The 14,788-nt window shown below is 40.5% G+C and overlaps 1 protein-coding gene across 2 annotated transcripts; it reads left to right on the forward strand.

Annotated features, from left to right (window-relative positions):
• The first annotated feature begins 61 nt into the window (after window positions 1-61).
• Window positions 62-13,052, forward strand: lmcd1 (LIM and cysteine-rich domains 1). 2 transcript variants are annotated; one of them, XM_058054855.1, is made up of 8 exons: window positions 62-316; window positions 1,961-2,231; window positions 7,314-7,399; window positions 7,671-7,926; window positions 11,143-11,292; window positions 11,353-11,583; window positions 11,670-11,888; window positions 12,054-13,052. In XM_058054855.1, exons 2-8 carry the CDS (start codon window positions 2,205-2,207, stop codon window positions 12,162-12,164), a joined length of 1,080 nt encoding a protein of 359 aa, XP_057910838.1. In that variant the 5' UTR covers window positions 62-316; window positions 1,961-2,204; the 3' UTR covers window positions 12,165-13,052. The 2 variants fall into 2 exon arrangements, with proteins under 2 accessions (XP_057910838.1, XP_057910839.1); XM_058054856.1 differs by lacking the exon at window positions 62-316 and having other exon boundaries at window positions 1,960-2,231.
• Window positions 13,053-14,788: the final 1,736 nt, after the last annotated feature.

The following is a 14,788-nucleotide window of genomic DNA, read 5'->3' on the forward strand; positions in this document are numbered from 1 at the left end:
TGACGCTGCAGCGTGTATTTGTGTGAGACTGTGGTCAACCACATGCAATTCATATTATTGGTCAAAGCGGTTTATGCTGAGCATGCGAAAAAAGGTCAAAACTATGATACAAGTCTTTGTTGCTGTTCTGGATGCTCTTTTAAAAGTGAAATTAATGAAGGAATTGTATTTATTACTTTTATCGAAGCACAGGATGACCACCTTTCTTGGGAAACCGGGCTGCAGGGCAGTTTTTCAACATCATCATCATCATCAGGAGCCCAAACAACACCTTCAAGTGCCTTGCTGAAGAAAATGGATATGATGGAGTGGCCCGGTATGTCATCTCCACCAGTGATGTCATCATAGTAGAGTGGAAAAGTATTCAAATAATCTGAATTTTCATGTCCAAGATGATTAAGGCTTTGCTATTGATCAGAATGGTGCTCCTACTAAATAGTCACACTTTGGACATAACATGGAAATGTGTGTTACCAGCTAGTTAGCCAATAACGGGTGTGTGCTGACTCATTTTCATTCATTCATTTTCGACCGCTTATCACTAGGGTCGCGGGGGTAGGCGGGGGGGCACAGAGTGTAAGCAATCACAGAGGAGTGGGCGTGCCCACTAAATTAAAACAGACAATTTTAATTAATTGGAAAGCCAAAAAAATACAGCTAGAATAGGTGCAGATTCTCGAAGATTTGGAAAGCTTCCTGTGTAGGTTATCATGTGAAGCTGCTCTATAGGAGTCCAAAACTCGAAACATTCATTCATTCATTTTCTACTGCTTATCCTCACTAGGGGGGTCGTGAGGATGCTGGAGCCTATCCCAGCTGTCTTCGTGCGAAAGGCGGGGTACACCCTGGACTGGTGGCCAGCCAATCACAGGGCACATATAGACAAACAACCATTCACACTCACATTCATGCCTATGGACAATTTGGAGTCGCCAATTAACCTAGCATGTTTTCGGAATGTGGGAGGAAACCGGAGTACCCGGAGTACTCCAGCTATAACTACAACACATTTATGGAAACACAGCACAATTATTTATATGTTAAATTGCTTATTTTCTCATTTCTACTAGTGTAAAAGTGGACATAGGGGTGCTATTCTATGTCTAGAGGGCTCTAATAATATTAAAAACTGTATGTAGGCGGTCATAAAAAGGGTGGAATTGAACCCAGGTCTCCAAGTTGTGAGGTCTGCACACTAACCACTCGACCGTTGTGCAACCTACACAATATCATATTCATTCATTTTCTACCGCTTATTTTAACGAGGGTCGCAGGGTGCTGGAGCCTATCCCAGCTGTCTTCGGGCAAGAGGTGGGGTACACCCTGGACTGGTGGCCAGCCAATCACAGGGCACATGTAGACAAACAACCATTCACACTCACATTCATACCTATGGACAAATTTGGAGTCGCCAATTAAGCTAGCATGTTTTTGGAATGTGGGAGGAAACCGGAGTAGAAAACCCACGCATGCACGGGGAGAACATGCAAACTCCACACAGAGATGGCCAAGGGTGGAATTGAACTCAGGTCTCAGGTCTGCGCGCTAACCACTCGACCGCCGTGCAGCCCGACTCATTTTCAGTGCATAGTAAATCTACACTGTTATTCAAGCTGTACACTGACTACTCTAAAGTTGACTTTCTATATTAATGTCCCATGATGGGATTAGTAAAATGCCTGCTGCAAAGTGAGGGTGACATATTGTTCCTCACAACATTGATTTATGCTGAATTAGGACCGTGTGGCCTTGGCAGAGGTCTACACGCTAATGAGTGCCATTCTGTGGTCCACATGTTTTAAGAGGAGGAGAAGGAGGAGGACTATCGTTTTTCTATTGGTGGATACATTTTTTTCCAGGCTTCCTCTTATTGGCTAACAGAGTGTGAACAGGAGAGACTTGGCAGCAAAAGTTAGAAGTCCAACATGAATTCTTTGTCCACGTAAAATGTCCCAACCAGAGGTGAGCGAAGGAGCAGCTGTGCAACTGTTGCTAGGAGACGCATTCCTCCACCGCCAGGCGGGCTGGAACAGAGTCAGGAGGTGAACAAACCTGCCCAGTTGTGGTTGGCGGGAGGAGGGTGGAGGCATCGGACGAGTGAAAGAGAAAGAGAGAGAGAGAGAAGTGGAGGTGGGCGGGTCACACAGACAGGAAGTGTGCTTGAGAGGAATTTCAAGTCAGAGTCGAGGAGGACGCTGCTGAGCATGGATGTGAACGCTGCCGTGGACAAGGTAGGACACACACACACACATCCACAGCTGTCAATTTAGGGGTCGGAGGGGTCACGTGAACTTTACCGCTGTTTGAACAGCTTCTTGTTGCTGTCTGTTTCCATAGCGACACAACCTCACATGCATGCTTTTTCATAAGCAATGTTTGCATTCATATTTTTATTTCTGGCCACTCAAAAATGTTCTACAACTGTGGCTAAGGGACGAGTGGATAGCACCCAGGCCACACAGTTAAGAGACCCAGGTTCGATTCCCCTCTCTGGCATCTCTGTGTGGAGTTTGTGTGGGTTTTCTCCGGGTGCTCCGGTTTCCTCCCACATTCCAAAAACATGCTAGGTTAATTGGCGACTCCAAATTGTCCATAGGTATGAATGTGAGTGTGAATGGTTGTTTGTCTATATGTGCCCTGTGATTGGCTGGTGAAGACAGCTGGGGTAGGCTCCAGCATGCCCGCAACCCTCATGAGGATAAGCTGTAGAAAATGAATGATTTGTTCAGATATTGTAGCATATCCTACATTAGATTTGGATATATATGATTTATATTGATTTTGATATAGTTAGTCTTCAAACAGCTAGAATAATGCATAAAAATAACCAATTAGCTAAAAATGTCATCCAATACTTCTCTACAAGAGAGGAGAAATATGATCTCAGGGAAGAAGTACATTTGAAACACTTATATGCTAGGACTACGTTAAAAAGCCATAGCATTTCAGTATGTGGAATCAAACTATGGAATGGATTCAGTGCTTGATGTGCTACATATATCACTATATTGACAGTTACTATGGGACCAATTATGTCATTGTATAGTCATACCACCTCGTACTTTGGTACGTGACAAAAAAAACAAACTTAAATTACATTAGGAAAGCAGGAAGTGAACAAATGTAACAGTTACTGATTGTAAAAATACCAGATGGAGGGGTAGGATTTAATAAGCTTTGCTTCTTCCTACTCCTTTTGGACATGTGGAACTGTGAACTGATTATGTGATGCATTCAATTGTAATCTGATGCATGTTCAAATGAAATAAAACCATTACCATTAAAGGTAATACATTATTATTTAATAATTTCCTGAGAGAATTACCGTATTTTCCGGACCATAAGTCACACTTTTTTTCCTAGGTTGGCTGTTCCTGCGACTTATATTCCAGAGCGTCTTATAAATGCTATATATATCACTATATTGACAGTTACTATGGTACACATTATGTCATTGGATGCTCATATCAACTCGTACTTCGGTACGTCACAAAAATTAAATTAAAAGAAAAAAAACCTTAAACTATATTAGGAAAGCAGGAAGTGAACAAATGTGGGTTAGGGTTCTTCCATCGTTATATCGTGGTTCGAATATCACTCCGTCACTATATTGGGGGTTTTCTAAAAATAATGAATTAACATTAAAATTTTGTCGGTACGTGCTGAATTTTTTTTTTTAATAATAATAATAAAAAAAAACAAAAAACTTAATTATATTAGGAAGGCAGGATGTGAACAAATTATGTCCCATTATGTCATTGTATAGTCATATCACCTCGTACTTTGGTACGTGACAAAAAACCCCCAACTTAAACTACATTAGGAAAGCAGGAAGTGAACAAATGTTCACAAATTTGCATCTTTAAAGTACACAATGTACCAAAGTAGTCCAACATCCTTTTATTTGGCCTTTGGTAGAAAAAGTTTCGACACTGTCTTTAGTAGTAAATGTTGCATATTTGCATATTTGTTCAAAAGCAGCCTATCACATGTGACAAACTAGGCTCACTTCATTAGGTACACCCTGTAATTAAGATCCAATAGTAGATAATAATACTCACTTCTGAGAGCGGTTCATTTAACAATATGTCTTTAAACGGCCCTGCATGTTACACAGAGATGTTTGTAATATTTTAGCGGTGATATTAGAAACGCCTCTCAGTGTGATGCAGTGCAGTAGTACAAAAGACTCATAAAATGTTGGAGTTCGGGGTTGCCAGGAAATGATTTGTTTGTGTTTTCATGACTTGGCTGTCAGGCGGCGTCAATGTCCTCCGGTGTTTAGTACGGGTGTCCGCTATTCCATACATGATCACAATGACGTTGGCCCTCCTCTCTGTCTCATCCGGCCGCCAAGTTCATCCCTCAATAGGTCACACGCTCCCCCAAGCAGTAGATTACCTGATGGATCAGTATCACCTGTCACGGGTTTAGCCCCTGTTTTGGAAATAGTACCATCACCAGGATGGAAATAACACACAGCATTCACTGATCCAGATGTGCTTTCCCTTTAAATACTCTATATTGACTTATTATGATGTTGATTGTTCGAGCTCGCTGGTACTTTTGTCAGCGTTGCGACTCGGTGACCTCCGTGCTTCTTATCTCATTAGCATTTCCTGCACTTTTTTCTTCACATAGCCGGCGTGTTTGGAATGACTGAGCCAAGTCAAACTGGCCTTATCTCACTCCTAAATATAGACGACGTCCCCCTCTTTCTCCAAAATGCATTTCTTAGTGACTGGTAGTGTTTCCTTGCGATTCTCAGCTACTTAAAGGTCTCATATTTTGGTATTTTCAGATAAATAATAGCACAAAAGTGTATTGGTAGCCTTGATGTTGGAATTTATACAGCTTTAATGTGTTTTTCGTGTCGCTTCAATACTAATGAGCTGTCTTGGGGCGAGAGGTGGGGTACACCCTGGACTGGTGGCCAGCCAATTACAGGGCACATATAGACAAACAACCATTCACACTCACATTCATACCTATGGACAATTTGGAGTCGCTAATCAACCTAGCATGTTTTTGGAATGTGGGAGGAAACCGGAGTACCCGGAGAAAAACCACGCATGCACGGGGAGAACATGCAAACTCCACACAGAGATGGCCGAGGGTGGAATTGAATCCAGGTCTCCTAGCTGTGAGGTCTGCACGCTAACCACTCGACCGCTGTGCAACCTACACAATATTCATTCAGTCATTCATTTTCTGCTGCTTATCCTCACGAGGGTCGCGGGGAGTGCTGGAGCCTATCCCAGCTGTCTTCTACGTACACCCTGGACTGGTGGCCAGCCAATCACAGGGCACATATAGACAAACAACCATTCACACTCACATTCATACCTATGGACAATTTGGAGTCGCTAATTAACCTAGCATGTTTTTGGAATGTGGGAGGAAACCGGAGTACCCGGAGAAAACCCACGCATGCACGGGGAGAACATGCAAACTCCACACAGAGATGGCCGAGGGTGGAATTGAACCCTGGTCTCCTAGCTGTGAGGTCTGTGTGCTCACCACTTGACCGCCGTGCCGCCCCCTCTTGATGTTATTTTATTATATGTCATATGATACCGTATGCATTTTATTCTACACGAGGACATCAACACGAGGTGGACCATCTAGCTAGGGGTTGGTTAGTAATAAGTACATTGTAACAACAGCAGCATCCCAAGTGTCAGCCACATTGTCCTCATCAGTATTCCCTGGCTGTGTAATGAAGCTCACGTCTCTTCTGGTGACAGAATTTTAAGTAACATAAACTTCTGAAAATGTTACACAGCTGAAAAAAACAACAACATACGCTTGTATGCACTTATGCTGCTATTCCTGTGTCAACATGACACGACTCCAAAGTCCTGACCCAAAGCCCACCAGGCTCCTCTGGGATGAACTGGAGCGCCATGCTAACATCAGAATGTCGAATGGACGTGTTGATAAAAGCCGATGACAGGCGAGCAGGCGGCGAGGCCAACTGTCTGTCATCCCAGGTCTTACGTGATGATTTCAAAGTGATTTGACGTGTTTCACATGCTAAAACGCTGCAAATGCTCTCAACTCAAATCCTTGTTAGCTAGCTAGCAGCTCCAAAAGTGTCAATCAACACAATTGCTTTTTTCATCCAAAAGAACTGTATTAGTCTACTCTACTACTAGTAGTAGAGTAGACTACTCATCAGTTCCTCAATTACTACTCTAAATGTATGCCCCTTAGTCATTAGTTTGTCATTAGTTCCACAGTAACTACTCTTGATGTATGTGCCTTTGTCATTAGTTCCTCAGTAACTGTTCTAAATGTATGTGCCTTTGTTCCTCGGTAACCACTCTAAATTTATGTGCCTTAGTCATTAGTTCCTAGTTAGTTCTGCAGTAACTACTCTAATTAGTTATTATCTAACCTATCCCTTAGTTTCTCAGTAACTATTCTAAATGTATGTACCTTGGTCATTAGTTTATCAGTAACTACTCTAAATCAATGTGTCTTAGCCATTGGTTCATCAGTAACTACTCTAAATCGATGTGCCTTAGTCATTAGTTCATCAGCAACTACTCTACATGCACGTACCATAGACGTTAGTTCATCAGTAACTACTCTAAATAGATGTGCATTAGTCATTAGTTCATCAGCAACTACTCTAAATGTATGTGCCTTAGTGGTTAGTTAATCAGTAACTACTCTAAATTGATGTGCCTCAGTCATTAGTTCATTAGTAACTATTCTAAATGTATGTGTCTTTGTTATTCAGTAACCACTCTAAATTGACGTGCCTTAGTCATTAGTTCATCAATAACTACTCTAAATGTATGTACCGTAGACATTAGTTCAGCAGTAACCACTCTAAACTGATGTACCTCAGTCATTAGTTCATCAGTAACTACTCTAAATTGATGTGCCTCAGTCATTAGTTCATTAGTAACTATTCTAAATGTATGTGCCTTTGTTATTCAGTAACCACTCTAAATGGATGTGCCTTAGTCTTTAGTTCATCAATAACTACTCTAAATGTATGTACCGTAGACATTAGTTCAGCAGTAACTACTCTAAACTGATGTACCTCAGTCATTAGTTCATCAGTAACTACTCTAAAGTGATGACCCCAGTCATTAGTTCACCAGTAACTACTCTAAATGTATGTGCTTTAGTCGTTAGTTCATTAGTTCCTCAGTAACTACTCTAAATTGATGTGCCTTAATTCCTCAGTAACTACTCTACTCATTAGTTATTTAGTAACCATAACCATGCTCTATAATATTTGTACCTTACTTACTGTACCTTGCTGTAAAGTGAGACCTGTATGTTTTGCTCAACAGATGTCAGTGCAGTCGAGTGCAGCATCTCCAGCTGTGTGTCTGATTTGCAAGGAAGGCTGCTCTGGTTTAAAGCCTCATTCTTGGAGGTAAGGTCAAAAGCACCATAAGGTACACCTCCACCAGGTAATGATTCTTGGAGGTAAGGTCAAAAGCACCATAAGGTACACCTCCACCAGCTAATGATTCTTGGAGGTAAGGCTAAAAGCACCATAAGGTACACCTCCACCAGCTAATGATTCTTGGAGGTAAGGTCAAAAGCACCATAAGATACACCTCCACAAGCTAATGATTCTTGGAGGTAAGGTTAAAAGCACCATAAGGTACACCTCCACCAGCTAATCATCACGTTGCGTGCAGGAAAGTCTGCGTGGGATGCGGTTGCAGCTCAGTGGACCACGCCCCCGGTACCCACATCGATGACGACCAGCAGATGGGTCGCCTGCTTGCTGACTCGCCCTCCGCTCACCTGACGGCGAAGGTCAAAGGGGGCGGTGGCCTTCGCCTGTACAAGAGGAACCGCATGATTGTGACCAATCCTGTGGTGTCGCGCAAAGACCCCACCTTCAACACCACCACCTACGACTGGGCGCCGGCCGGCCTCAACCAGAAACTGGTGAAGAGACTTCTTCTTTTTTACACTTCTCGCACAAGGACACCATCACCATCTTGACATCATCCACAACAAGTCTGTCCATAACCTACGTAGATAACAGTCACATAGAATCACAACAAGCTAAATCTGGGAAAAAACAACACTGAAATGGGGGTGATGGTCTAAGTTTTTCAAGCCTAATGGACACAGTAACACCTCTCTTAACCACCTTTTATTTTACACATTGTATATCATACACGTTTATTTTACACATTTATACTTATACTTATGTACTGTAGTCTTCAATGGACCTAACATACAGTATGTGTTATAGTAATGGTTTAATTTCATTTGAACATGCATCAGATTACAATTGAATGCATCACATAATCAGTTCACAGTTCCACATGTCCAAAAGGAGTAGGAAGAAGCAAAGCTTATTAAATCCTACCCCTCCATCTGGTACTTTTACAATCAGTAACTGTTACATTTGTTCACTTCCTGCTTTCATAATGTAGTTTAAGTTGGGTTGTTTTTGTCACGTACCAAAGTACGTAGTGATATGACTATACAATGACATAATGGGACATAATTTGTTCACTTCCTGCCTTCCTAATATAATTATGTTTTTTGTTTTTTTTAATTATTATTATTTTTTAATTGTTTTTTTTTCATCACATACCGACAAAATTTTAATGTTAATTCATTATTTTTAGAAAAACCCCGATATAGTGAAGGAGTGATATTCGAACCACGATATAACGATGGATGACCCTGACCCTAACCCTAGACCACCCGCGACACTGTACGACTTCCGGTTCTCGAGATACGGCCGTTATACGGACGTTTTTGGACAATTATGCCCACTTCCGGTGGTCACAGGAGGTCAGAGGTGGTCCCAAACGAAAGCTTGTGCCCATATATGGGGGGGAGGGGTCGGCCTTGGGTTCATCTTGATAGGACGTACCGTTCTCGAGTAATTTGCATATGATAGCAGCTATCAAAGCCTCCTTCACCCCTATACCCAACCCCTAACCCCTAACCCTAACCTGTGGAACCTCGGTGAGCGTCCGCCCCGGTTAGCATGTTTTTCAGTTAATGCCAAAAATACACGCCAAAATTTTGCCTCGGTTTTGTGTACACATTTTTCCGTCCCGTCGTATCACCGTGCGTTGTCGACTGTCCTTTACTGTGTACTGTGTATGTATCACACAACGGACTGAAAACACTGTGGAAAACATACACAGTAATTTATGTGTATTTATATTTTTACGTGTTTTCTGCACATATAACAATAACTGTAAAACTATAAAAACATGTTTAGTGGGAACATTTTTGGTTTTCTGGAGCGGGTTCATTGGATTTATATTATTTCTTAGAGGAAAAACTTATTTGGTTAGCATCCGTTTTGGTTAGAATTGGCCGTTCATGAGTTGAGAATGTATTTTAGTTAACACCATTTCGAATCTTTACCAAACATAACTTACAGAGAAGACAATTTAACATAACTGTAAAACTATAAAAACATGTTTAGTGGGAACATTTTTGGTTTTCTGGAACGGGTTCATTGGATTTATATTATTTCTTGGTATTTTTCTTGGTTAGCATCCGTTTTGGTTAGAATTGGCCGTTCATGAGTTGAGAATGTATTTTAGTTAAGTTAAGACCATTTTGATCTTTACCAAACATAACTGACAGAGAAGACAATTTAACATAACTGTAAAACTATAAAAACATGTTTAGTGGGAACATTTTTGGATTTATATTATTTTTTTGAGAAAAAAGTCATTTGGTTAGCATCCGTTTTGGTTAGAATTGACCGTTCATGACTTGAGAATGTATTTTAGTTAAGTTAAGACCATTTCGAATCTTTACCAAACATAACTTACAGAGAAGACAATTTAACATAAGCACAAACAATACATTGATACATGCGTTCAAACCAAAGACAGTTTATCGTTTTCTCCTGAGCTAATGTAGAAAACATCGAGGACAACATTTGAAGTCTTCACCAAAGCTAACCTACCCATGTACGATAACCTTGCGTGTTCCAATAATGAAGTCCTCATCCTCTGATTTAAATATGGAACATTAGTTAGCTTGTTGACGTCTTGAAGGAATTTACACAAGTTCAGCGGAGTCTGCTTTCCATTAAAGTCTGCTTCGGGTTTCACAGCCTATTATCGTGATAGCGGGTTGCAGTTCAGATGGAGGTGGGTGGGGGGGGGTGTCGCTGTGGGTGTAACGTGTCAAGAGAAATGTGTTTCTCATTCACAAATCAAAAAATGATGTGCTGTTGTGAAGCTTTAGACTATTAAGTTACTAAGTAAGTCTCCTGCGGGCCTGATGAGGAACTCACAAACCACAGTGGGGTGGAGGGCCACAGTCACACTATGGGTGGATACACCATACAGGGCCATGCTGTTTGGATGCAGAAAAATGCTATAGCTAAGCTGAGATGCTAGGTTTTTCATTCGACGCCATGACCTTGATATTGTTCTGAATTCGCATAAGTAATGCTTCTTTTAATATTCGTAATATTCGTAATGTACATCATAGTTGTACTTGATGATACTTCAGTTAAAGTTAAAATGATAGCGGTTCAACAATAGACCCCTGTGGAATGCCATGTGTCCAATTCAATTGAGAACTTAAGATTGGTCACCCCCTCAGGCCAAGCAGTACATGGAGCTGATGCCAGAGAGCCAGCGTCCGGTCTCTGGCACCCGAAAAATGCTATAGCTAAGGTCACAGAAAGCTGAGATGCTAGCTTTTTCATTCGACGCCATGACCTTGATATTGTTATGAATTCACATAAGTATTGCTTCTTTTAATATTCATAATGTACGACTTATGGGGAAGTTGAACTTGATGATAATTCAGTTAAAGTTAAAATAATAGCGGTTCAACAATAGACCCCTGTGGAATGCCATGTGTCCAATTCAATTGAGAACTTAAGATTGGTCACCCCGTCCGGTCTCTGGCACCGGAAAAATGCTATAGCTAAGGTCACAGAAAGCTGAGATGCTAGCTTTTTCATTAGACTCCACGACCTTGATATTGTTATGAATTCACATAAATATTGCTTCTGTTAATATTCATAATGTACGTCTTATGGAGAAGTTGAACTTGATGATAATTCAGTTAAAGTTAAAATAATAGCGGTTCAACAATAGACCCCTGTGGAATACCATGTGTCTAATTCAATTGAGAACTTAACATTGGTCGCCCCCTCAGGCCAAGCAGTACATGGAGCTGATGCCAGAGAGCCAGCGTCCGGTCTCTGGCACCGGAGGGGCGTTGCGGCGTCGCAGGCAGATCCTAAGCCAACTTCCTGCCTACGACCAAGACCCCATGAAGTGTCAAAGCCTGGCCAGTGATGAAGAGGTAAGCGTCGAGTACGCTATGAGTGATCATCATCAAGTTGACCTCCATTTCCTGTTGTAGATTTCCTCCATGCTGGTGTTTGTGAAGCACTACAAAAAGGAGGTGCTGGGGGTTGGGGAGGTGGCTCTACCTGCTGAGGGTGGAGCTCTGAGGGAGGCGGCCGTTCAAAGGTCCATGAAGGAAGCCAAAGATGTTGTGGAGCATCAAATTCCCAACCCGACAGAAAACAGCACCGCTTCTTCTGATAGATCCACTAATGGCGCAGATCATGGCGCAAAAACTCGTAAATATGTACGTCAATAAAATGATATATAATATTTCTTATTTTATTACCTTTCTTTTTACCTAATGGTATCTTCTCCTCGTTGGTCCTTCAGCACTGCACTGGTTGCCAAAGTGAGGTTTCCACAGAGAGTCCGGCAGTTTTTGCAGAGCGTGCAGGTTACCATGGCGCCCAATGGCATCCCACCTGCTTTGTGTGTTCTGAGTGCGGAGACGGACTCGCGGACTTGGTCTACTTCTGGTCCAATCAGAGACTGCTGTGCGGGCGACACTACTGTCAGAGCGTCTGGCCGCGGTGTTCCGGCTGCGATGAGGTGAGGCGTCTTCCTGTGTGGATTCAAACCCACATGGGTGCATTGGAACTTAAGTGCAAGCCCTTAACCACTTGACCATCTCGCAGCAAAGTACAATAACTTATACCTGAAATGATAGCTTATGCTAATCTCTTACTAACGGCGTCTTTCTGTATTGTTCCTCAGCTGATCTTCAGCAAGTCTTTTCACACCACAGAAGATGGAAGAACATGGCATACTGATCACTACTGCTGCTGGAGATGCGGACAAAGCCTGGATACACCCTGCCAGCACTGACGCACAAAATAAATATTCACTTCCTGTTGCTTAGCATGACTGCTTTACATACAAATGACACATAGTTATAATGACTGTAGTGGCTATTTGGTATTATGGAGTTGGAGATCTTCCAAAGTACTTAAAGACGAGCTGAGCTGATGTATCGACTTTTATACGTTTGACGTTGATGTGATCCAGTTGAGCAAGAAAATGTAACATCGAGAAAAGAAACTGGTTTGGTTTTGCAGAGCAGATTTATTTATAGCAGACATGAAGAAGGTTTAAACTTCTAAAAAACTGGACCTAATGTGACTAAGCTGTAATAGAGTGATTACAGTATACTATATCATGTTTTCAACCCTGGGTGCTATGTACTTGTTGGACTTTTCTGCAAGTAGTTTTTGGTTTCGCTACTTTTTGATGCATTATTCTGATTATCTGACATTTCATTTCTTTTCAGATACTTTGCAGAACTCAATAGTCCCCTAAACTATTTCACTAGAGCAAGGATGTCCAAAGTGCGACATGGGAGCCATTTGTGTGTTTTTTTTTAATTGGTTCTCAGCACATTCTAAAATTAAACAACAAAACTAAAAAAAAATAAATAAAAATAATATGAATGAAAAAAGAGCAGTCATTTTCCAGAAATATAGTAATAATCTTTTGTGAATAAAAATTGTAATCTTATAAGAGAAAAAGAGCAAAATTGTAATATTTTGAGGACAAAAATTTAATTTTAGAAGCATAAAGTAAAAAAAAAAATTACATTGTAAAAAGTATTTTTTTCACATGTTAATATTTTAGAAACAAACAAAAGAATAAGCAGAATAAAGCTAATAAACCAATAATAATAAACAAATAAACAAAAAATAATAAATAAATAAATAAATGTGTACTGTAGTTGAGTAATTATTGTATGATTGGCCACAAATGATATTGTAAACACACAAAATGGCTGTGAGCTTGCCCCGTTTTCATGTTTTCTGACAATAAAAACATTAAAATTTAGGTCAAAAGTGTTTTTGTTCAAATTAATCAAATAACAACAAACTGAATATCATATTAAACCTCCAATTAAGGATGGTTTAGCATCCATTTGATGAAAGAACCAGGAGGCTTTGTTTGTTGGCATTTAAGAAGGTGAGGACCTCCATCATGTGAGCTCTAGTTCAAAAAGGTGTGGGAATGACCTACTCCCATCAGGAATGTGAGCTTTTTTGACGTTTTCCTCGCCGGCGTTCCTTGGCAGTTGCGTCACCCATTTCCTGAAGCTTGAAAGAAACACCGCTGAAGGGTATTTTTAGCCCCGAAAACGAGAATTTAATGTCAGTATTTTCACACAATGGGATCCGGGAATGCTTACTGAGGAATGTTCCAGTCGTTGTAACAGATTAGCTCCATTCTAGAACACATCATGTTGATGACTTCATTTGTATGAGCGCATAAAGATCATTAATAGTCTGTTTTAAGATGATTTTATAACATCAGTGGCCTTGTAACGTAAGATTTAGATGACGTTTAACATTTCCCTCAGTCTGAGCACAAAGAAAAACTAACAATACAAAGTACACATACTTTTCAAAAAGTAATATTTACTTCTTGCTCTGAAGAACCTGCTCCTTTTGCATTTGATGCCCAAAGCGCCCAAAGTTTTTTTGTGTTTATGGTGTTTCAAATTCATGCTCCATGTGCCCCCCCCCCCACCCTTGAACTTGAGCACCTGCCCCTCCAAAGGTTTTTGCACGGCCCTAATGAATTGTATGCATTTATTATAACTGCCAGGTATATGCAGTATATGTTTATGTGAATGTTACTATTTGCTTGTAATTCCTTATTTAAAAGGTAGCATTACACATTTGTTCAGATATGTTACATATTATCTCAACTTGTACTCCTTTATTTATATTAACGTAAAAGCTAGCTACAATCTGTACTGCACAGCAATGATCTTTTTCTTATTATTATAGCAAAATATTATAGCAAAAGTGTTACATATTAATACGCAGAACAGGCTAGCTGGGGTTCAATATTTCCTATCGTAATGGTAATGGTTTAATTTCATTTGAACATGCATCAGATTACAATTGTCCAAAAGGAGTAGGAAGAAGCAAAGCTTATTAAATCCTACCCCTCCATCTGATACTTTTACAATCAATATTTTTATTTATTTTACCTTTATTTACCCAGGCAAGCAATTTAAGAAGAAATTCTTATTTACAAATGCAGCCTGCAGTAACTGTTACATTTATTCACTTCCTGCTTTCCATAATACAGTTTAATTTTACGATCAGTAACTGTTTCATTTGTTCACTTCCTGCTTTCCATTTTTTTTAAAATAATGTACCAGGTGATATGACCATACAAAGCCATTATTGGACCATAGTAATTGTCAATATAGTGATATATAAAGGACAACATGACTGGTTCAAGATCGTCAGTGATCTCAGCTTAGCGATTACATTGTATGCCCGACAATAATATACTGTATAACGTTTACAACTGTTAATGACTGTAGCAGGCTCGGTTTACTACACGATTTCTATATTTTCTACTGTTTTACACAAAATAAGCTCGTTTCAGTGCCGTTGAAACGTCACGACTGCAATACTTCCCATTGCCGGTGAACGCAGCACGACTGTGCA

Source organism: Doryrhamphus excisus, chromosome 18, assembly GCF_030265055.1.
Source record: "Doryrhamphus excisus isolate RoL2022-K1 chromosome 18, RoL_Dexc_1.0, whole genome shotgun sequence".
In the NCBI taxonomy this organism is placed as follows: domain Eukaryota; kingdom Metazoa; phylum Chordata; class Actinopteri; order Syngnathiformes; family Syngnathidae; genus Doryrhamphus; species Doryrhamphus excisus.